Raw genomic sequence first — 25,026 nt, 5'->3', positions numbered from 1 at the left:
ATTTATACTCCTTGCAGACAGCTGGTCATTTGCATTCTTTTAGCGAGTCATTAAGGCCCCCTCGAGTTTATCTGTGTCATCAGAGTCACCTTAGTGGTGCAAATGGGTGTGGAGCCTTCTTGGAACTGTTGAAAGGACTGTGTTGTAGACTGGAGATAGATGATGTCCTATCCCTCCCCCTCTGTTGAAAGAGGGCTGTTCAATTTGGAAGTAGATGGCCTCTTTGACCCCTCTTTCAAACCAGAGGTCCTCTTTGTCCAAAATTCCCCACCATCCAGTGAGAGCTGAAGAAGCTTCTTGAATGAGAAGCGAAACGTCTTCAAAGAAAAACCAGAAAGTCCAGTTGCCTCTTGAAAAAGCACCTTTGGGATAACGGTAACCTGAATGACTGAGAATCTGCATAGACATTCAGACACTTAGGTAAATAATTGTTTCTCTTCAGCGCTGGGCCCTATTTAAAAAAAACTAGGCAGAAATTTACCTCTGATCGGCCCATGCGATCTAGGTTGGAAATATCATACACATCTGCTACAGCCGCTGTATCAACTCCACCTGTGCCACGCTTCTGAAGTCTCAGGTTTTCCAGGATCTTTGAAAATCTGGGATCCTACAATGTAAGAAACAATTACTTGAAAACAAAAATACTGAGCCTTTTTTTGCAACATGCATGTTTGTAAACACTTGTTCATCTAATTAAACCATTTAAGAGGAAGGAGGTACATCGCCACTGTTTTACTTTTCTGGATTGATTTTACAGTCATCGCAAAAGATTTTTTTATGTTTAGGAGTCATATAAATTGCTTACTTACTTTGCTAAGTTTTGGAAGTTTAACATGAACTCCTGCACGTAATCCAGTTCCTAGATTAGATGGACAGGTCAGGACGAATCCTAAGTGTTCATTCCACATAAATTCCCATCCTTGTTCTTTAATTAACCTCTCAACCTGGAAAGAAAATAAAATTCAATGAATCACCATAGCATATTAACATGCCATCTGTGCACAGTACTAGTTGTCTGTATCCAGACTGTTGTTTGTCAAATTCACAAGCTTCAACAGTCTGCTGCAAATAGAATAAGGACATTTTATCTATCAGATAAATCCATAAAGCATAGAAATAGAGCTAAAGCTTCAGAGGCCAGATAGAAACCTATATTAGATCTTCACACTACATGTTTCAGTTTAAAGGACAACACTACTGATTTTAGTCAGGGCTTCCATTTAGAGATAAGGATGCTAAAATGTATAATCTTGATTTCTCGGCTGTTTAAAGCTTTATCACAGCTGAGAAATGTATCAGCTCATTTTCAGTTATTCTTTAATAAAATCTGTTGCCATTATATGAATTTTAGCTCATCATTTAATATAATAAACAGTGTAATTTGCTTATGATGATTAACCTGAACAAATGGCACAGTACACAATAATGCAGTATATTTTAAAATAAAAAAAACTAACTTTGTTGCTTATATCCTTGCGATTGATATTGATATTGATTGTTTCCTAGTATGATTTGTTTGCTTATTGTACCGTATGACTGTCACTGGGTGTTGTGACCTGTGCCTCTTGATGAGTGTATCTTGTCTTTTTATGTACACTGAGAGCGTATGCACCAAAGACAAATTCCTTGTGTGTCCAATCACACTTGGCCAATAAAGAATTCTATTCTATTTTGTTGCAAGCAGCATGTTAGAAGAGTTGCTTTTATCGCACAGAGAGGTGGAGGCCATTTTAACACAATTCTTGCTACTTGTACTTTGTAAGACTTCAAACCCTGCCTCCTGAAATCTGGTTCAGTCACAATTTAAACCTATATGCATATTAAAATCATTGCTGCAATTAAAAATATGGCAATATTCCCTATTTTTTTTAACCAACCTGTCTGACAAAGATGGAAACATTACATACATACATACATACAAACATACATACATACCGGTACATACATACATAAATACATATAAAAAGAAATAGATTTCATTTGAAAGCTAATCAAGGTTGTTATCTACAAAGTAATTAAAGCTATGAGAAAAGAATTAAATATGGTGTTTTGTCTCTGTGTGTGTATCATATATATAAATTTTATATTTAATTGTTTATAATTAAATATATAATTTATATTTATATTCTTTCCTCATAGCTTTCATTGCTTTGTAGATAACAAGTTGATTGACTTTCACATGCAATTTGTTTGTACTTGAGCCAATCTGATATTTTCACTGAAATTATAAGAAAATCTACATTGAATTAAACTTAGAAAACTTTTTGAGTACGTGATACTATTTCATAATGTGAATGAAGAATGACAATTTGAATGATCCGTCAGACAAAGTAAAATTCCAAGCAAAAAACAAAAATCTTAGATTTCAGGTCAATTTTAAACAAGCGGTATAACAGCATTAAATATATATCATCCTAAAACTGTTTAGGTCAGGCGTGTCAAATTTGTGGCATCATGTTGTCATCATGTGATGTATCATAACTTTTCCCCCTTCGTTAAAATGGCAGTGGGCGTGGCCAGTGCGTGACGCATCCGGCCCGTGGGCTGCAAGTTTGACACCCTTCCTTTAGCTAAAGAGCTGGTGTGTGACATTTTTGCCCGAATTCTATTTCACTTGATTTGACTGAGTTTCAAATCTTCCTTAACAACAGTAAAGTCACTGATCCCTCCCAACTTGAGAGAAACAAGTTGATTTGCAGAGCACAGTACAGGCTGTGTGGTACCTACTGTCTTATTCTAAAAAAGGGGGGGGGAATAAATTGAAGAAACAGCTCCTATATTTCTGTGCAGTATTTGCTGCTTGTACTAATTACCTCACTGTAGTTTAAAAGGCCATAACTCTGCTACTATAGGATTCTGCTTTATTCAAATGGTATCACATACAATAAAAAGAAAAATTAGCAGCAATAACATAAAAGCACAAATGGATCTTATATTATAAAATCTAAAAATACATTTTTAACAGTCAAAGAAAAGCATCCACCTCTATCAATCCACGACAAAATCTTTCAAAAACCCGCTTCATGTTGCCACCTTTTTCCATGGAGATCACCCTAATGTGATCCTCTTCATTGATCCAGATGAGGAATGTTTTATCATTGTTGTGCCTGGTTGAGAGATGTGCACAATTCATTAGTGTTCTGGTCACAGAAAACTTCAAAACCATCTTCACAGATGCTGGTCCATTCATTTTACCTTTCCCTTTTGTTATTTATCACGTTGGGACTTTCATGGTGGCATAAAAAATAAGGGTAACTCAAGATCCCCAAAGCTGCATTCCTCTCTTGACTAGCAACCACACAATCCCAAATTTCCAAAGTTATATAAAAAGTAACACCATTACAGCTCTAATCCTACTGGTAGTGAACTGCTGCCATACTAGAACATTTTGAAATAAAGGCAATATGAGGCTTATGCTGCTATGGGAACTGGAAATGGGAAAGCATGGAGGAGTGTTTTGAATGGAAGAAGATGAACCTGTCTCTCAAGTTTAAAACATTATGAAATAGGAATGTTGGGAGATACATCATCTTTATCTAAATTTTCTCTAAACTGACTTGTTTGTTGAAAAATCCAGGGAAGAACTGGTACAGAAATGGAGGAAATTTTAGTGAAATACAGATTTATCATAAGTGAGAGTCCTACTGCAAGGTATAACAGCATCCGGGTCAGAAATAGCATGTTGTCTGAGAGAAGTGTCTTTGCATTCTGTCCATTCTCTTTAAAGTAATCAAGGTATTCAGGGCAGCACAAAACTAACAGTGTTTCTAAGGGTTGGCAACCTTAAATGTGCAGACTTCAAATCCCAAAACTCTCAGAATATGGCTGTGGAATCCTGGGAATTTAAGTCCACACATCTTAAAGTCGCCAAGGTTAAGAAACATTGCATCAGATAATGCCTAAGACCTTTTTTGAAAAGTTGTTCCTTCTCTACTAGAGAGTAATATTAATTCTGCACAAGGAAAAAACAGTTGCTCTCTTAAGACCCCTTAAGAGATCCTTTAATGGGAATTGCAAAAAGTATTGTCAGAGTATTGGGGTGCCATCAGTTGGATGTGGCAAAGCGGGGATTATAAGAACTTTTTAATAGCAGGAGTGACAGAATAATTATGTAATATGAAAAGGGATGAACACAAGATTACTAGGTATTAACATTATTATTTGCAACAGGCTGAGTAGCACACATTAGAGAATAAGAATTAAAATAATGGAGAATATCATGTAACTATGCAAGGAAAAATTGATTTAAGGGGAACATTTGTTTATTATGTTTATCTTTAAGATGATTTAAAACTTGATGAAGCAGACAAGTGAAGGTATTCCGTTGAATATAATAAAACAGAGGCTGGATATTTTTTCCCACTCTTTTCTTTCAAAATATTTCTATTTCATTCTACCAAGATAAATTCCACTACCGTTAAGATTTCTAATTCAAAGTCCAAGGTTGCATTTTCAATGGCTGACGATGGCTCATCAGCTGGCACCTTTGAGACTTGGATTGTTTACTCCCTGCCTGTTCTGCCCACACATTCTGACATCCCGCCTGCTTTAGCTGCACTTTAGTGTCAGTTGACTTCACACATGATCTGCTTGTTGCTGCTAGTCTTGTTACAGAGGGTTGGCATAGAAATTTCTTTGGCATTCCCTGCCAGTGTTCAGAACACTGTAAGGCAAAAGAAAAATATCACTTGAATACTCTCTCCGGTGCAGCTGGGACTAATTAATTTACTATGTATTTGATTTATACCCAGCTTGTCTGATCTAGTGAGCGTTTGGGGCAGCTTAAAAATGTAGAAACAAAACTAGAACATAAGAGGTTTAAAATATAAATTGAAACGAACAGTAAATAAATAAAATTGTGTAACAATCATTTGAAGGAAATGATGTGTCTTGGCAGATTTTCTCAATATTGGGGCAGTGGGCAATTGCAACTGCCAAGCCTGGAAGTAACAGGATTAAAGGAAACTTCTGACAGTAGCATCTTCAAAAGACCCTCTTGGGCAGGTCTTCACAATAAGACAGTTTTGCAGCATATGAAGTAGAAATTTGGATAGTCAGATCCTAAATTGCTTAAGGCTTAAAAGCTCAATCAATATAAATACATTAAACAAAGGCTAGTAAACAGTTGGTGAAAGCCAGCTTGTTGTAGCAATTAAGGCATTAGGCTAGAAACTGGGAGACCATGAGTTCTCATCCCAGCCTAGGCACAAAGCTACCAGCTGGGTGACCTTGGCCCCAATCATTTTCCCTTAGCCCTAGGAAGCAGGCAATGGCAAACCACTTCTGAAAAACCTTGCCAAGATAATTGCAGGGACAGTCTCTAAAAACTGGAAAGATTGAACAAAAGAAGAAAAAAAAGCAGTTGGCCAATTAATGCAGGTTGTTTTGTGTAAGTATTATATGAACCTTGTACCTTGCATGTTGTATAGTGCAGCAGAAGGTCCCTCAGATACTATACTTGTATATCTATACAGTTTATTTTTATGTTAAAGACTAACATGGTTGTCCATCTTATAAACCACAACCCTGAGCAGTTCAAAGTGAGATCAGTAAAATAGAAAAAGTAAAACAACATTAGACTAACTTCAAAGCTAAACCCTATGGGATAGTACAAGTTACCTTCAATGGACTACGCTGCAATAACTATGACATTGCACCAGAGCCTACTGGTTAAGAAGAAACAGTTTAATGCAATAGAAGTGACTGTGCAAAGATGGTTCTTAGCTTCATAGCTGCCACCAGCAAATGCAGTAAGAGTGGAAAAACAAGAGAACTGTCAAAACCTCCTACTGTTTAACAGAAAATAGTAGCCCCATCCAAAACTGAAGGAACAACAATATCCAAGTCCAGTTTTTATCAACCAACAATAGTTGTCTGGATTTAATTTCAGGCTGATTTATCATATAGCCCAGGGGTGGGCAAATGTGCCCTTTTACAACCTGTGGACTTCAACTCGCAGAATTCCTGAGACAGCCAAGCTGGCTCAGGAATTCTGGGAGTTGAAGTTCACAGGTCATAAAGGGACCATATTTGCCCACCCCAATATAGCCCATTATCAGGATTAGGCAATGTGAAGTAAATAATAAGGAGCAATAGGGCTAGGAGACATTAGTATGAAGTTCCCTCTACAGTTTCATGAAAATGTTGAACAACATTTTCCCAGCATTACCTTCTAGACACAGCCTGATAGGTTGACCAGACAATGTTAAAATGATGCCCATGGCTCAATCTCACCAGACAACCCAGGAAAATATTATGGTTGATGGTACTAAAAACAACCAGAGGCCCACAAAAATTAGTAGAGTTGTACTCCCTCACCCTGTTTTCAACACAGGAAGTCTACAAATACCAAACAATTAGCATCTATACACATATGTAGTAACACACACATGCATTAGTGCAAGCAAGGTATTGAAATCATGCCCCAGAATATATCTATGGACTTTATTAGATATTTCTTGACAATTAAGAATAGAAACAAAGAAAAGGGTCCAAATCCCTAATTTATTTTCTTTTCTTTTTTTGTTATTGTTGCATCTTTGATCACAAGGGGGGGCAGGGCCATGGGCAGCCCTAAAAACACCCTTTTTGATGGTCCTTGGTGTTCTCTCTGACCATGATTGATGAAAATTCAAAGTAGTTTCCTGCCATATTGAGGTGAGAAAGAATGAGACAGTGTAATGTAAACTCTGGAATACTCTATTCAAAACAAAACAAAAACGACATTCCTGAATTCTCCCTTCTCACACCACCCATCCAAATTTCTGGCAGCTGGTCAAAAGTCACTCATGGCCACCAAAATATTGCCGATTGCAAGATTAAAGATTATGTACTGAAAGAAGAGACTGTGTATGCCAAGCATGTGCTCAGAATTAGGAATAGCAGCAACTGGGTTAGAAACTAGTATAATTATTTCTTCACATTGAAAACGTGCACATCTCACATTTCGTACCATATTCCTCTGGCATCTGGCCAGTCACGGGCCATTCCAGCACACGTTAACAAAGGGGAAACTGGCTTATCAAATAGGAAATGGTCCTGGAGACCAGCATAATTCAAGGCAGGGGGAAAGAAAAAAAAAGAAAAAAGTTGAATTATAATGGTGAATCAGTTCAGAGAGTTGAAGAGTGCAGAAAAATAATACTTGTTTTTTCCCCCTGGAAATAAAAGGCTGTGTTTCCTATGTTTTTAATTTCATGTAGTTTTAAAGTTTTGTAAAGAATTGGAACATGCTAAGATAGAAAGAATTAAAAAGTATTTTTAATTATTAAAGTATTAAAAAGTATTTTAAAATAAAATTAAATTATGCTTTAAATTCAACATAGGGTTAAATTAATTTTAAGGAATCATCGAATAAAATTTGAGTCGCACCTACTGTTTTTACATAATATTTAGTTAATCAATATCCACAAATAAGATTTTTTGAGACACAAGGCTTATTAAAATAACAATAGAAATAAAAAACTAATTTATTCTAATCTTTTGATATTGCTTTTGCTGATTAATTCTGTTCTTCCTTTCTGGTTAATCCCTCAGTTACAACTCAGTTTTGTTTTATGTGTACTTACAAGTCTGTTCATTAACACATTTCCTAAGTGTTCTTACGACTGCAGTGTATTTGCATTTTATTTTTACATTTATTTTTAACCCTCATTCTACCCAGGCCCTCACATAAATATATTTCAAATTTTCAATTCACATTTTTAAATCAATGGATTATGAATTCTTGCATACTTTCTAGAGTTATTTGTGGTTAAAATAACTCTATTTTATTGTTTGAGATATTGTTTCCAGAATTCCACAAATAAAAGAGTTCTGTTAGTGTGTATATATTCATGTGTGTTTAATATTGCTTGGATCTTATCAGAATGCATAATTTGCTTATATTGTGATGAGGGGGAAGAAAAATCAATTCCAGCTGGGAAATGTTGATTATTTGATATTCAACAGGCAACAAACACTTTGTTATATTCTAGTGTGGTAAAGAAAATAAATCTAACCAGCAAAATGGAGACTGCACCCTTTTTTCTCCTGATTCTTGAGACATAACCAGGGTGAACACCAGCTCTTTGTCTAATTCAGTGGTTCCCAACCTTTTTTTGGACATGCCCCACCTAAGGATCTCTAAAATCCTGATGCCCCCCACCATGACATATAATTCTTACTTTACTCAAAAAGTGAACTCTACTCACACGGAGGAAGCCTAAAAGGCCATTAACTTGATTTAAACAAGGTTCAAACTGCCCCCATTAAAAATCAAATTGCTCCCCTGTGGGGTGTGGGGCCCACATTGGGAACCACTGGTCTAATTCTATCAGAACCAAATTAACCCTCCCTACCCCAGAGTAATTCTCTTACTTAATCCACCTAACCAACCTTGGTTGATATCAGAAAAACCAAGCAGAATCATTAGAGGGCCCCAAGAAAACAGAATTATAGATAAAACTGGGAAACTGAAAGGCCCAGAAGAATGCAAGGACAATTAGTTCCATGTCTTCATATCCGTGTCCATGTAATCTCCAGGAGTTACTTCAAGAGAGACTCTCCACATTATTAATCATAGCCTTGTTACCTATGTTCAACTCCCAGGTTTGCAATTAAACTTACATCAATTAGCTGTTGTTGCTCCTTTTCAGACATAGTTGTCAGACTATAATATTTTCCAGCCAGGTCTCGTTTCAGCCCAGACAAGGCAGTGACAACGACATTCTCAACAGCTCTTCTCTCTGCCCTGGAGCAGGCGGGAGGGAGGCTCAGGCCACGAACACTTCGTCCCGTGCGTACACGGGAGGATAAAACATAACGCTCATCGAATTGCCCTTGGGCAATCTGTCCAAAATCAAATAGTTTGAAAATATATTGAGACAGTTGTGAATTATACCCAAGAATACTCAGGATCAGCCTCACATATTTTGATGAGCAAGAACCCTAATCTTTATTTCAGTCAGTTGTGTGGTACCAAGATTAACAATGTTATTACAATGCCTCTAGGAGGAGATCTACAACACCTCACTCTGAATTTAAAAACAGCCATCATTAGTTAACTTTTCTTCATGAGAAAATGTAACCATTTGAATTAGCAATTTGAATGCTTCATTCAATTATTCATCACAAAATTGCTGTCTACTTTGTTATTTCAGCAGTGAACTTGGTCTTTCTATCAGGGCATCACAGGAGTTAAAACAATCAGTATGGAAACCATGTTCATTATCAAAGCCCTGCCCCTACTTTTATGAGGAATTACCTGGCATGTGTAAAAGGAGCTGGCTTCAATTTTGGAGTTGTTTCCCCATCTTGACTCTCCCTTTTTTCTTTGCAGATGAGTTTGTCCATTCCTGCTGCATTTATTTTGTGTCAATAACAATCTCTTACCTTGTTTTCTGTTTTACAACACACAGGGTTACAGGAGAATACACATCCTGACACAAAATAAATGCAGCAGGAATGGACAATCTCCTTTAATGGCTACACACATACCTATACATACAATCTAGATTTAATTTTCCTATTAAATTGTAACAATGAAGTAACAGAATTTAGAAATAATTAAACAAATACATGTTCCCCAATAAACACATGGGGAGTTTTTATTTAATTCATTTAATTTAAATTAAATTAAAACAAATGTAGTTTTCATCCTAGACCCATCCACTTTCTGCATGTAATGTCCAACATTTAAAATGATACTATACTAGTATTCTAGAGAGACATCTGACAGCACAGAGTAAAAATAGATATTAATCAATTAAAATCTGGAATATCAATATTATTTGTAACTCAGGACAAAAACCCTGAAATGGCTGGATAGGAATATGGAGAAAATTGGTTTTGGATTTGGAAGTGAGGGAACAAATCTGGAAAATAAAGCAGGTATAATCTAGGAGTATTTCAGTCAGAAATTTAGGAGGTTTGGTTTTTTTGGTTTTTCTTTTCATTTTAAACCTGGGAAAAGTGTGTAACTATTCAGAATAAAGGTACTTATATACTTTTTATAACTGTAAGTTATGCATGTCATATCTCCCATATGAATTACCTCCCATCACAGAGCAGCTTTGGAGCAGATGGCGGGATAAAAACACACAATGCAGATAAATGTGGGTTATCCATTTGTAGCGCTAAGAGGACACTTACTTGCTGAGTATCCTATAGTTGCTTTAATGTAGCACACGTTTTTGTTAGTTTGTTAAGGGAATTTTATCTGGTTTGGCTTGTGGTATGTTTCACTTGGTCCTATTGTTCTAGCTGTCGTAAAATAATTTTTGAGAAGATAGTACTGAAATATTATTCAGAATCATAATATTCTTTTACGGCTATTCTCAAACTAGTTTTGTCTTCAGATTTTTTTTTTATTTAAGACTTAAGTTAGGTCCTACCTTTGAAGAATCCAAGTCAGTATGATGCTTCATTAGTTTTGGGTCATATCCATTATGTCTTACTTTGATAACAGGATCAAAAATCGCAGCAAATACCTGTCAAGTCAATAAAGTATATGATTTTCTCCCGTTTACTTTGTATTTAATTTCCCCCCCCCCATGTGCTTTCTTTTTATTTTAATCATTTATTTTGTAGATTATTTATTTTGTTCAGGCCATCTATGTTTGTAAATCAGTCTAAAGAACTGCACAAAATTCTCAATAATATAAAACAACCACAAACATTCTTAGCTCTCTTGGTACTTCTTTGAAGCTGACTTGTTTTGAATAATTTTTAACAAATGCCAGGTTGACTTCCTCAAGTGTATTGTGGTATCTCAGCTCCAGGAATTCTACAATATATTGATTAGCTAGCCTCATTTAAATTTTGGCTTCAAGCATTCTGGGAAAGAAAGCTTTGACCACACTGATAGGTGATTGATGCAGAAACCTAAACTTAGGGAATGGGGAAAATTCTTGGGTGGTTTTACTTTGAAGTCTGAATGCTGTATTGAATCATTGACCATCTTCTAGATCAATGTTTCTTAAAATATGGGCCTGGGACCTCGGAGGGGGGTGTTCCCCCAAGATTCTGTCAGGGGCCCACAAAATAAAAATTATTTGCCAGCCTATGCTCATTGATTTTAATACACTATTAAATTGCCATCAAACAATCATGAGAAATGTTAGAAGCAGCAAATGCATCAGTTTTAATTTTTAATATAATTAATATTAATAAATATAATTTATACAAACAAAAGCTGTTTTGGGGTCTCCATAATTTTTAAAAGTTGGAAGAAATCTGGAGTCAAAATCAAGTTTAAGAAATGCTTTTGGTATTCCCTACCTAAAATATCACAGAGGATACTTAAATAGAAAGGAAGATATTTACTAAACAGGATTCCAAGGCTGTTCTTGGAACTACTAAACAAAAGCAAAAACCAAAAGACCCATTATCACATTTTAAGGTAATGGGTGGTGGGTTGCGCCTGGTTCGGACCGGTTCACAAGAACCGGTAGTAGAACTGGGGGGAGGCCCCACCCACCACCCCGGATGTCATCATCAGCGATCTGCGCATGCGAATGCACAATCCTGTTGCGAACTGGTAGTAAAGGTAAGTAGAACCCACCCCTGGAGTGTTCACTATGGTTACTTTGTTCAAGTTTAATAAGAAATAAATGAAAAGGGGCAGGGCACAATGGGCTGCAATGTGCCAGAGAAAAGTTTATTGTTTAATAAACTTCCCAGGCACTTTGAGACCCCTCTTTCTTCCATTGCGTTGATTTAATAAGGAGAAAAAAAATAGAGGAACACTCACAGCAGGTTTGCCACCTTTTCCTAGTCTCTATAAAGCTTTGGAAACATTTGCTTTGAAAATCTACAGGAATTATTTATTTCCTCCTGTTTCCCGGGAGCAGTGCAAGCTCTGCTATGGAGCTTTTGGCAAAGAGAAGTTATATCTGATCACGCTGTTATATACTTCAGGCAAACCCAGGAGACATTGCACTGCCTCTGCTTATTTTATTCTGCCAAACAGTAAAGTGTTGGGTTCTGTTATTATAGGAAGATAATAAATAAAATAAGAGTCTACTGTTCCTATTCTGAACCCAGAAAATTAGTGCATAAATATTTTAAGATGATTCTTTATTAAAAACACACACATATATATTTACATATAGGCTTCCATTTAGATTTTGTGATGCCTCCTCCTGCCTCCTGTTAAACTGAGTATGTCAATACATACTTGTGTTATTAAGGTGTTGAAATCTCAGCTTTTGGTTTGGACACTGGTTGTTCATTATTTAATATTCTAATGGTCTATAGAAAATGCATAATAATGTGGATGTAACTGTTTACATAGCTGATCTTTCATGTGATACTTTTATAACAGACTTTTACTTCATTTCATAGACAAGGTGGCTCAATTTTAAGCTGAGCAGACAAATCAGATACTGGAAGCCAATATATGTTGCCTTCCGTGCTGCATTTTATTATCCAAGACATGGTTATGCAGAGTATATCTTTTATGCTGGTTTTTTTTCCCCTTCACTAAATTTCATCCAGTCAGATTTAAAAAAAAAAAAAAAAAACTTCTGCAAATTTCCCCAAAGACAAAACAAAATATCAGGATTAATCCCACAGCTTGAATTTTGTGCTGATCTCTTTTGTCTTCCTAAAAGCCTGCCTATGTGCGATGCATTGTGGGAAGCCACACACACACACCCTCCTAGAAGAATGAAATATGTTGAGGAATAATTAAAAAAAAAAAAGGCAAGATAAAATATTTCCCCTAAAAAAGAAATAAAAAATCTTAAGGGAGGCAAACTCAGAGCCCCAGCTTCCTACCCCCAAGCAGATACTGACCAGCTTCCTACCCCCAAGCAGATACTGATCTGGGGCAGCTTTTACAAATACAGATTTGATAATCCATTACTCCCTGCAGCAAAGTCTGAACAAAGGCAGAGTGATAGGATTAACCTTCACTCAAGTTCCAAACCAGGACAAAGCCATTAAACCAGTGTTTCTCAACCTTGGAAGCTTGAAGATGGGTGGACTTCAACTCCCAGAATCCCCCAGCCAGCAGTGCTGGCTGGGGGATTCTGGGAGTTGAAGTCCACCCATCTTCAAGCTACCAAGGTTGAGAAACACTGTATTAAACCATAACAGGAATTGCTTAACACCTTTTCAGAACAAAAGCCTCTTCATTGCATCATCTCAGCAGTCCAAACTTCAATCAAATCTGGGAGCTCAGACAATCTATAGAGCCAGCTATGACCCCTGCATAACCCCTACAACAGTCAATACAATACATGTTCTTGCACAGGAACAGGAAGCTCAAGTGCAAAGCTCAGAGAAGGTATAACACCCCCCCTCTCAACTCCATGGGGTCAGCTGCTCAGAAACAACCATGTGGTTCTGCTTAATCATTAAACCATCTTTCCAATCAGCCTTCAGCCTCCATTTTCTCCCAGCTTGGAACTGAACCAGATGGATATTTCTTCCAATAGCATCGATCATTCTCTAATGTTTTTATGAAGTAAATGAAGATGTCGAAGAGACCCTGTTATATGATACAAACTGTTTCACCTCATAGGATTCTTCATCTCCTGCGACCATGCCCACTGTTTTAATGAAAGGATGTCCAGGATTATCAACACCAGTTTGGATGCACTGATCCAGTGTGTAGCCACCGGGAGTCATCTTGTCTCTCAGTTTTGCATAGATTGTTGGAGTGAGGCACTCAGCCATGCAGTTGTTATGTTTGCGAAGATCAGGGTAGTCTGCACTGGATAAAAAGAAATGTAAAGCTTTTGTATTGAGCAGGAAATGCTTGTTTCTATTTACCACTTCATTAATAGAAACTGTGGCCTAGGCATTCAATCAGCACCTTACTATTCTACAAGTCTTGGATGCCTTTAAGAATGAAAAGCAGCCTGTATAAATATTTTCCAATGAATTTGGTAGTTTGGGAAAAACAGCAGAAAACTGATAGCTCAGATGGGCATTTATGATTTGTAAGAGAAACAAGCCCAACAGTGTGACTTTGGAGAAACTAACTGCAGTTAGTTTCAGTCAAGAATGGCAGCACTTGGACAGATGGAAAGGGGGGGGGGAATACATATTTGTGTCTTTCTTTTTCACTTCCAGAACAACATGCATGAACTGAAGAAATAACTGATATGAGTAAGTCAGTGGTGGGTTGCCCCCGGTTCGCACCAGTTCTATAGAACCAATAGTAAAACCGGTGGGAGGCTCCACCCACCGACCCCGACGTCATCAAAATGCTTCTGCGCATACAGAAGCGTTTCGCCCTGCTGAGAACCGGTAGTAAAGGTAAGTAGAACCCACCCCTGAAGTAAGTGTAGTTTTATTATGTCTGTTTACATTTTATTTCTTTATGACATTTCCATCCCATCTTTCTTCTAGGGATACAAGGCAGCTTTACAAGGCTGAATTTTATCTTCACACCTATCTTGCAATATGGATCATAGTGGCTGACCCAGAAAGATCCAATGAGCCTTATGGCTGAATGAGATTAGGACCTGGGTCTCCCCAGATCTAACCCAACCAGATTAGATATCCAGATATGGATATTTTGCATCCTAATATTACAAATCGGATTTTAACAGAAGACTAATAGGTTGCCCAATTACTGTATGCCAGCCAATTATGAATTAATTAAGTGAAAACAGACCATTTAGTCACTCTCAATCTTACCTATCTCATAGAGTTATTATAGAGATTAAATAAAAGATATCACTTGGAGAAAAATGGGATATCAGTGAAATGAATAATACTACCTATTAATTATTACAAAAGTTTTAGATTAGAATCTTGTATACACTTGTAAAATAGCAGGTCTTATGAAATTTAATAGTATATTTCTAAATAAAGACATTCTTCTAATCATATTAATACGTAAATACGCAAGATCCCCGACCTCCGTGTTGTTCCGCCAGGCCAGGCTATCGACATAATAATTTTAAATTGGGGTATTTTAAATTTCTGGGGTTTTAAATGGAGCCAAATTTATTTAATAATTTTAAATTTTAAATTGATGTTTGTCTTGTGTTTTTAAATAGGCTGTACACCGCCCTGAGTCCTTCGGGAGAAGGGCGGTATAGAAATAAAATTATTATTATTATTATTATTATTATTATTATTATTATTATTATTATTATTATTATTATTATTATTATTATTATTATTATATATTAATAGCACCTGCATATTGTAGAGAAAGCACGATAGCTCTAATTTATAACAGTAGCATTGGATTTGTGCCAAAATCACTAATCTGAAACAACTTTTTATATTCAGCTTCTGTTTTCCCATTCATTTCACCTCATACTCAATAATAATTTTTCTCTATTTGACTTTTCATCCCCTCAGTTTATGAATGAGATATTTGGCAACAATTTAAGATTTCACTGTTCTCCATTACTTTATTGGCAAGGCTTTTGGCCTGCTATATTTCCCATATTCCTAGTTCCCTTTGCATCCTGGGAAATATTTTCCCTTCCTCCTGGGTTTCTACATCCATTGTCAAATTTCATAGTCACTGTATATGGTATTCTTTCTTTTTTTAAAAAAAAAATTAAAAACTTTATTATGGATATTCCTTCTTACTGTAGAGAATGTTCAACAGATATTTTAAGATTTTCAGACCAATGTATTTTCATGTATCTGAATCAAATTATTACCTGGGAGGAAATAATTTCTTATGTCCAAAAGATTCAGCTTTCACATTTTGCTGATTTAAAAAGTATCCAGTAGCCACAGCTCCAGTACTGACTGTTGCAACTAAAACAGCAGTTCTTCGACCAACCAGGAGTCGTGCAAATGTATTAGCCATTGTTTCTCAGCTAATCTTTTTGAAAGATGCCCGCTGTCAAAAAAGTGAAAACCAGAGAGATCAGAAGCATATATATATATCAGTAGAACAAACACAGCACAATATTCATCCAGTCAAACTGCATTCTTTGTAGGATTCTTCTTTCATGGCAGTCAATAATTTAAAAAACATAGGGCAATGGAAAAGCTGAAAGTAATTGGAATATGTTATATCTACTTTGTATACAATGTAAGCATCAGTCTTACTGCAATGCAGCAGATTTTCAGTATTATTATTAGTCATATTTCTATGCCACCCACTCTCCGAGGACTCTGGGCGGCTTACACCAAAGACAGTATACTAAATAGCATATTGCCCCCTAACAATCTGGATCCTCATTTTACGCACCTCGGAAGGATGGAAGGCTGAGTCAACCTTGAGCCGGTGAGATTTGATCCGCTGATCTGCTGAACTAGCAGTCAGCTGAAGTAGCTGCAGTACTGCACTCTAACCACTGTGCCACCTCGGCTCTTATGATGAAAGAAGTATGATGAAAGAAGAAAAGTAAGTTGTCAATTATATCATTTGTTATACATCAGGTGTTTCTTCCAAAGATCTGGAGAGGTACCTCTAACGTTTTCTACCTTATGTGCCAAAATAGTTTTGTGGGTTTTGGTACAAGACACATTGATACGATGTAGCAGAAGTATAATGTCAATTGTTGCTCCACCATAGATAGCACAACTTTTTGACTGGCTCTAAATAATACCCTATTCAACTTTCTGAATTTTCCTGCTGAATTATTATCTGGAGCTGGACTAGGAGGCACTAGTCTGCTCTCACCACCAGAATCTTCTTTATAGAGTGGCTTTAGAGGATTTCTGCTCAGCCTTAAAGCTAGTAGGTAGACTCCATGGGTAATGGTAAGTTTCCCCTGTACAGTTGTGTCTGACTCAAGGCAGCAATGCTAATCTCTGTTTCTTATCCGAGGGAGCTAGCATTGTCCAAAGACATTTCCATGGTCATGTGGCCTGCATGACGATATGCCGAGGCGCAAGGAACACTGTTATCTTCCAACTGAAGTGGTACCTATTTATCTACTCACATTTGCATGCTTTCAAACTGCTACATGGGCATGAGCTAGGGAAAATAACAGGGGCTCATCTCTCTCACAGTGCTTAGGTTTCAAAACCTGGCCTGTCAGCTTTCCAGCTGGCAAGTTTAGCACCTTTAACTGCTGAACCTTTATGGGCTTTATAGAAGTCTATATATTCTATGGTATTATTATTTAAAGTCAGTGGGTGAAGTCCGAGGAATTAGTGTTGAATGCTACTAGTATACTAATCATGCTTCCTCTATTCTGCCTTTATCAGAGTCAACTAATGGGCCATGTCTACATGGACTGTTTAGAGCCAGCAAATCTGAATGCTCAAAAGATGGAAATATTCTAGATTGTCAGCTTTCAGAACCAATTAAGATCCAATTAAGGTGTATTCCTCCTGTTCAGGTCATCCGTCCAAGCAACCCAGGCATTTTTGGGGGGGGGGTTGAAACCAGATATGAAACTAGTATTGATTGCCACTCAAAAGCTTCAAGTGTTCCAGTAGCAAAAACTATTTGTCCTAGAAAATTGCAGAAATGGTAATAATAATTTTTAAAAATCCCTAAACCTTGCTAAAGAAAAGTTGGCATAGATTCTGCAAAGGTAAATTCTCTCTCTCCATAAGGATCGTTTTAAATTGACAATGTTTGTTTGCTTGCTTAATGCTTCAAATGATGCTAAGCATATTTTAGAGCTTAATCTCTATATGTTGCCAGTCTAAAATAGAGAATACTGTTTGAAACCTCCAGTGCACTTATACATTTTTCTTCAAGTAGGAAAATTTGTTCATTACTCTTGGACAAAAGCTTCCAGTGTTACATTACATCCAGGGGCAACAATCTAGCATCACAATAAGAGTCTGTTGTAGATTGAAGAAAGAAAAAAGGAAACAATCTTATACACATTTTCTTGGCCAGAATCATCAAATTAGCTGTTTAGTTTGTCCCAATTTCTCCCCTGTCATCTCTTAGACAGGTTTGCTTGAAGCTTTAGTGAAATTTCATTGTGTTGTACAAGAAGAGTCCATTCTTAAATACCAATCTTTCTAGCCTAGGGTGATCCTGGTAATACTGTCAAGTTCTTGCTTTACTGATACCGTGATGTAACTACTATTTGGTAATTTCCTTTGGTTAGAAAAGTTTTTAGCTTTAAGATTCTGCTGTATTAGAAATGCAATCCGTGCTTTTGATACTTCTTTACTTATTACCTATCATGGTGTAGGTCAGCATTGAAGTTTGTGCTTTATCCATATTAAACTTTTTGATATCTGGCTTCCATTAGTTTTCAGGGCAAAGGACATCTGAAAACTAATCAAACTATTTCTGTGTCCTGTGCACACACAATCACCTGTCAACACTTGATCACCAAGAAGAAGCACTGACCCATTGAACGTAAGAAAAAGTTCCAGGTCAGCGATTTTTGTAGTTCAATAGAAAATTTGGCTTAAACTAACCTGGAGAAAGAAATTGTTCATATCTCTGAGCTACTGGAAATGAATCTAATTTATAATTCTGTCAGAAGAAACCATTAATAAATTGCTATGCTTTAAATGTCCATGTTGTACATTTGAAAATTTAGAAGCAATAAAATATTGCTGAAAATGTTCAGTGCTGGAGTAAAGTAATATTCAGCTAAATATTTTAAGATCATTCCTGTATGTTTTCAGTTTATAAATTATTCTAATTATTATTTTATATAATAGTGAATAAAATGAAATAAATATAGTAAGAAAATTATTCCATTTTAATACCCTGTTTCCCCCCAAATAAGACATCCCCTGATAATAAGCCCAATCGGACTTTTGAGTACATGGCAATAAGGCCAAGCGCTTATTTCAGGGTCCAAAAAAATATAAGACAGGGTCTAATTTTCGGGGAAACACGGTTGTTTATCACAAAGATTGTTGCAATGCTGTATCATGTGCTAAGCATACGTTGTATAAGTTATAGACTTATTTTATAGCCTATTACATAGGGGAAAAAATGCCTACACTTATGATAATAGTTCAATTCTTTCCATGATGACATAAAGATAAAATATTAAAATGTGGTAATTTTATCAAGAATTTTTCCTAGCCTCATACCTTTAAAAAGTCAGTGTGTATAATTTTTTATTATTATTATTCTAAAAATAAGGACCGGAGAAAGGTTTCATCAGACATTCATAAATTAAGAAAGGAAGATGGTAAAATATTATTACTATGTTTTGTGTGTCTCAACACATTGCATATACTGTACCATCTATTTAGTGGGATATGGGTGATAGTGTGGTAGTGTCTAGAATAGAATAGAATAGAATAGAATAGAATAGAATAGAATAGAATAGAATAGAATAGAATAGAATAGAATAGAATGAGCATCTTTGGGGTAAAACTGGGTTTTAATTGCATTTGTGGCATACTGGCCAAAATGCAAGAAACCTGTCTAATATTATTTTTACTGTTGGTGGGGTTAATGTAGTGGTTAAGACACTGGGCTAGAAATTGGGAGTGTTTGAGTCCCATTGTATGTACAAAGCCAGCTGGGTAACCTTGTATAATGGTATGTGGGAATAACTTTGGAAGACAGGAGGAAGCAGCACAGTTTGGACAATAGTCAGACAAGTTGCAGCTAAGTCTACAGAAGGAATGGGGACATGGCAAATATATTAGAAGGGACGCTCCTTAGTTTCTTGGACTATAAAGGTGTGAGATTCTGTTAATGTAACTTTACAATACAGTTAGAATTAATACTTCTGAGTATGCTTCTCTCTGCACTATCTTACAAGGCTGACACCTTGAGCTGGTCAGTTCAATCTCAGTTCACCAAATCCACAGGGTCATTTTGTGAAGCTAGATTTAGCTATTTCCCTTTTTTTATTTTATATTCTGCCTTTCTTTTTTTACTTTAATCTCTTCTGCTTACCACTTTTCTTTTTTTTCTTTGTTTTGCATAATATTTCTATCTCATAACAGAATATCATTCTGGGTATGTAGAGCCATTCTTTTAAGGCACGTTGATTTAAAACTGACAATATAAATAGTCCTTCTTGTTTACAGTAACAAACATCTCAAATATGATGTAATCCATATTTTTTTCTTTTAAAAATGCCCCTCAATCCATCTCTAAATGCTTACTGAAGTGAACAGGATTCTTTTCATGAACTTAAAAAGAAGTAAGTTCAAAAATATTTTCATCTGACAGCTCAGGGGTTTGAAACTGTTAGAACTGTTTATATTATTTTCAGGAGAAGAACTGAAATTTAAAGATGAGGAAACTGTCTAGAGTACAAAGTCATCTGGAAAATTTCAGTAAGGCACTTGGTTAGCTTCTTTGCAAAGCTAAAGAAAAAAAATGCAGTTCACCATGGACAGTTTTCTTTATAAGAATTTCCTATCCTAAAGAGATTTTATGTATGCATGTTCATAGAGAGACACTGAATTTTCTTTTTTTCATATCAATCAAAGCTTCTTGACTGGGACATTACTGTGCAATGGCCTAAACCTAATGTAATCTAATCTAACCTAACCTGATTTGTAGTGATATCCATTACTGCAAATATATAATTACAAAAGCCTATAGCTCAAATCAGATAGCTGGAAATAGTAGTAAAGGGAGTAACTTCTAGAATTCAAGACAGGAATGAAGATGGCTCCGAGTTCAGGAGCAGGACCATGGACATTGATAGTTCAAGGTACTGCTTTTCCTATCCTTTACAGACTAATGTGCATTGCAGTTGGCTGATTTCCTTATTTTTTTTACTATAAGTATACTCATCAATTACAATATTATATGAAATTACTCCCAGAAAGTTCTTTTGATTATATTGTTGAAAAGAATGATGGTTTGTCTTTTATTGTGATGTATCTTGCTGCCCTAAAGTAAAAGCCATAATAGTGTTAATCTGCATAAGAAAAAGGTGCCAACTCTTTGCATGTACAATTTTTCAACAACCAACACATTTCTTTTTTTTTTATCACTAGCTTTCAGCATCTAAAGGAAGAAAGGAAAATGAGAAAGAAACATTGTCCTGTATGCCATAATATTGATTATATCTATTAACCCAAGTTTTTAAAAATAGAACAGAACAAAACTAACAGAGTTGAAAGGGACCTTGGAGGTCTTCTAGTCCAACTCCCATTCAAGCAGGAAGCCCTATACCAGGGGTCTGCAACCTTAAACATTCAAAGAGCCATTTGGACCCATTTCCCACAGAAAAGAAAACACCGGGAGCCACAAAACCCTTCCCGTGCCTGACTATTTCTTGAGTGGCCACAAAACTAGCATATGTAGTTGAATTAAATGTTCTGTTTTCTTCTGAAACTTTTCTTTTTTTGGATTTATCCATGGCTGGCCTACCGGGGGTTGAAAAGCTTAATAAATCATGTGCTGGCATATTGCATATCGGCGGTTGTAATGCATATTTTGAGTGACAGGGAGCCGCAGCAGAGGGGTGAAAGAGCCACATGCAGCTCCAGAGCCACAGGTTGCTGATTCCTGCCCTATACCATTATAGACAAATTGTTGTCCAATCTCTTCTTAAAAATCTCCAGTGTTGGAGCACCCACAACTTTTGGAGGCAAGCTGTTCCACTGATTAATGGAATCAGTGGTCCTCACTGACAGGAAATTTCTTCGTAGTTTTAGGTTTCTTCACTCTTTGATTAGTTTCCATCCAATGCCTCCTGTTCTGCCTTCAGGTGCTTTGTAGAATCGGTTATCCCCCTCTACTTTGTTGCAGCCCCTCAAATATTGAACCACTGCTATGATGTCATCCCTAGACTTTCTTTTCAATGACTTCTGATTTCTTTCTTTCAAATGACTTCTAATGTTAGATATCCTTGTCCCTTTTACACATTTTAGAAAAAATCACGTACATATTGAAAAAAATAGAGAAAGAGAAATTACATATATAAATCAAGGTCTTGTTTTCTTCTGTATGCAGTACATGTATACAATCAATGTAAAAATAGTTTTAAAGGCATTCTGTACATTTATTCTATACACTTCTCAGACTCAGTGAAGTACTATATCTCTTCCTATAGTTCAAACCCAAGTAGGAAAAATAGCCTTTTCAAAGCTGAGCTCTGTTTCAAAAAAATGAGTATAGTTTGACAAAATCTTCTGTAATTGTAATCATCACAAAATTGCTTAAAGATTGGAGTACAGAAAGCTGCTTGCCTTGAATTAAACCATGGGTCCTTAGGGTTCAATACTCTGTATTAGCCTTCCCCAACATGATACTCTCTGGATGATCAGATTAGTACAATAGATGTTGTAATTTAACTCATCTTGATGGCACCCAGAAGAGAAAGGTCTTTCCTACTTTGCTGGGCATCCCATTTCCAAAATTTCAAGCAGAATTCTTTCCTAGCTCTATTTCAAATTATGTTAATTATTAGACTTTCTGTTGGTATGCAAAGAGAGTGCCCAGAGTTTTAATCCCACTCCAAATATTATTCAAGATAATTTGTACCCTGAAACACATAGGACAAAATTTAAAGAGATGTGGCTGAAACATTCAGGCCGACTAAGACAATAATAGTTACTAAGCACAAGTTCCTTTACTACTTTAAAATAGTTGTATTTTTTTTTAAAAAAAATCAATATAACCTATATTTTTCACCAGGATTTATGGGATGCCCATTCTAAAGTCGAAACAACTGGTTTCATGGCAATGTAATTTGCAGAGAATGCAGCTGATGGAACAAAGCACAATGCTTTAATTTTGTACACTGATTTCAAAAGCTGCCCCTGGAACTAATTTGTTGTTGTGACCTTTCAAGCTGATGCTGACTGCCACAAAAGAGAAATGAAAACTTTGAGCAAATTTAATTGCTTTTTTTCTCCAGCAACATTTTTAACTTGAGAGAAAAAGTTAAAGAAATTGAAAGCAACATAGCAAGTGACATATTAGAAAACATTCATCTTTCTCTAGCCTTTTTTAAAACTATTATCCATGTTTTCATATACCTATTTCTTCTTACTTTTGAACCAAAAAAATATGTTCACCAGCCTGCGCTAAAGATTTAATAGAGGCTACTTCCAAAAGTTTGGAAAACAAGTATTGAAATATCTCCCATATGCCACCAAAAGTAACTTTTAAATCAGAGGTTATACTATGTACAATTACTCTCTGTCTCTCAAAGAAATTAAGTGCTGAAAAATATTTATAGGACTTTACATTATTGAGAGACCAACTAAGAGAAGAGAAATATAATGGGACATTCTAAATATCACTCTTATACTAAAGAAATCTAACATATGACTAGCGAAGTTAGTTTGGTAAAACTATTTGGCCACCTTACTATTCCATTTGAGAGGTCATCAGTGTCAAATCTTATTTTCTGTTTCAGATAGGGTGCCAAGTCTTGCAATCTGAGCTTCACATATCACATAAATTGGACTGCACAGTTCTTACTGTGGATCAAGTAGTGAAATTCTTTGTTCCCCTTCCCCAATCCTGCTGATCTCAATATCCCCCATTTGCTATTTAAGCAGACACACGCAAAATCCACTTATGGCTTTCACCAGGAATTTCTAAACTGACCTTGAATTGTCATCTCCTATATTGGGAATATTTTCCAGGACAGTTGTTCACTCAGATTCTGTGTGCTGTGGTGTCAAATTAAGCATACTGCATTTACAAACTGCATGTCAAATGATAAGTCATTTAAAGGAATGCGCCAGAGAAATAATTGGTGATATTTTTGTTGTCAGTGTTTGTTTTTTTTTCCATTAACATTAAGAAGTGTGAAAAGCTAGGTTTTCTACTGAACTGTCAAGAGTTTAGGGCTGAAAATTGCAACCAAGCAAAATCTAACTTGTTGTAATCTCCAGTATCTGATTATATTATTATGGGATTTTTTTGAAATCGATAAAATAAAATTCATAAAGCAATGGTCTTTATTGAAGGCTAGTTTGAAAAGATACAGAGCATGCCAGCCAAAAATAAGTCTGGATACCAAGCAACTTTCCTCTAGTAATAAAACATTGACAATAACATTTCAGTCTCACTTCTTAATAAAAGACATTTATGGGCAGCCGTGACATTTTTAAATTGCCTGCTCAACAGATTGTCTATAGAAACATTATTGCTATTTGCATACAACAAATTTGACATTCAAGTATTTAACTTATTTATTTCAGGATCACTATTTAGAATAGAAACATGATAAGTCTCCATCACAGTTTTCTGCACAGATATGCAAGTGATTAAATATGATTTCTTCCAAGGCTTCAATTAGCAGCATTTTGAGTTCATTTTTAAAATAACCCCTCTGTTTGAAATGTCACAGCAATGGTAAATAAAAAGTTGCAAACACAACTGACCTTGAAGCTGAAGTGACACAAGTCCTGTTTGCCAGCAGTCAGGAAGTGTAAAGGAAACTGAAGTTCGTGTGGCAGCAAAATTATAGGTCACATGAGAAGCAAAGTGAAAGATGAAGAATGGGGAGGGACGACCGAGGAGAAAAATATCTTTAACCATTCAGGTATTTGAAAAATATTTGACCATAGAGCTATGTCCTTGAAGGCAAAATGATTTGTTGGGCATCTTTTGTGCTCTTATTATTAAATAAGTTCATCTAGCTTTCTGTAATGGTTTTTGTACTTAAAATAAAATACCAAGCTGACACTCCTAAGTCCCAACTAGCATCAGTCTTTAATTTATATATTAGTACATTCAGATGAACTTTATCCTTTTTGAGGTATCGGCCTTTTACTGCTGGGACAATGCTTCGGAAGATTTCCACACATATATATGGTAGGCTCTGTTGCCTGCTCATCTCCACCCCCCCATATCTCTCACTTCTTATTCCCATAGCAAGTGGATTGTACATGATAATGCGAATTGTACCAGCAAATTAACAGGCTTCTCCTGCTCAGTTTAATCAGACTGCATATTTGTGCAGCATCTCCAAGGTTGGCTAGTTCTGTAGTGTTTTGTTTTTTACTGGAATCTTGTAACCAAGTATCAGAACAATTGGCCTGAACAGATTTTGCATACGTTTTACTGCTTTGTTCCAAGATATCTTTGAAGATTTCCCCTACTTATAAGAACCTCTAGTATGATAAGACCATGTTAGATCAGCCCTCTGGTAATTATCAGGGTGGAAGGCTACAAGAATTGATGAACTAGCCACAGAAATATAATGAGAAATAGAAGAAGTATTAGTTTCTTCTAACCCAATCTATGCT

General features: G+C 36.1%; 1 protein-coding gene across 4 annotated transcripts in view; it reads right to left on the bottom strand.

The window, feature by feature from the left end:
• CKMT2 (creatine kinase, mitochondrial 2) overlaps window positions 1–24,245 on the bottom strand; it is a 30,098-nt gene extending 5,853 nt beyond the window's left edge. For 2 of the 4 annotated variants that reach the window (XM_060690635.2, XM_087885836.1), the window contains exons 1-10: window positions 24,160–24,225; window positions 16,157–16,278; window positions 15,618–15,802; window positions 13,501–13,699; window positions 10,374–10,469; window positions 8,608–8,829; window positions 6,953–7,038; window positions 2,984–3,107; window positions 810–944; window positions 482–607 (exon numbers count right to left, since the gene is read on the bottom strand). In XM_060690635.2, coding sequence (XP_060546618.1) covers window positions 482–607; window positions 810–944; window positions 2,984–3,107; window positions 6,953–7,038; window positions 8,608–8,829; window positions 10,374–10,469; window positions 13,501–13,699; window positions 15,618–15,769 — 1,140 coding nt within the window. In that variant the 5' untranslated portion in view covers window positions 15,770–15,802; window positions 16,157–16,278; window positions 24,160–24,225. Of the gene's footprint in view, window positions 1–481; window positions 608–809; window positions 945–2,983; window positions 3,108–6,952; window positions 7,039–8,607; window positions 8,830–10,373; window positions 10,470–13,500; window positions 13,700–15,617; window positions 15,803–16,156; window positions 16,279–24,159 lie in introns of all 4 variants that reach the window. The other 2 variants (XM_034441208.3, XM_087885837.1) reach the window with 1 other exon arrangement.
• Window positions 24,246–25,026: the final 781 nt, after the last annotated feature.

Source organism: Pantherophis guttatus, chromosome 2, assembly GCF_059756535.1.
Source record: "Pantherophis guttatus breed Tessera chromosome 2, ASM5975653v1, whole genome shotgun sequence".
NCBI lineage: Eukaryota > Metazoa > Chordata > Lepidosauria > Squamata > Colubridae > Pantherophis > Pantherophis guttatus.
Note: the sequence above shows the minus strand (reverse complement) of the source record. Positions and strands in the feature narration are given on the sequence as shown.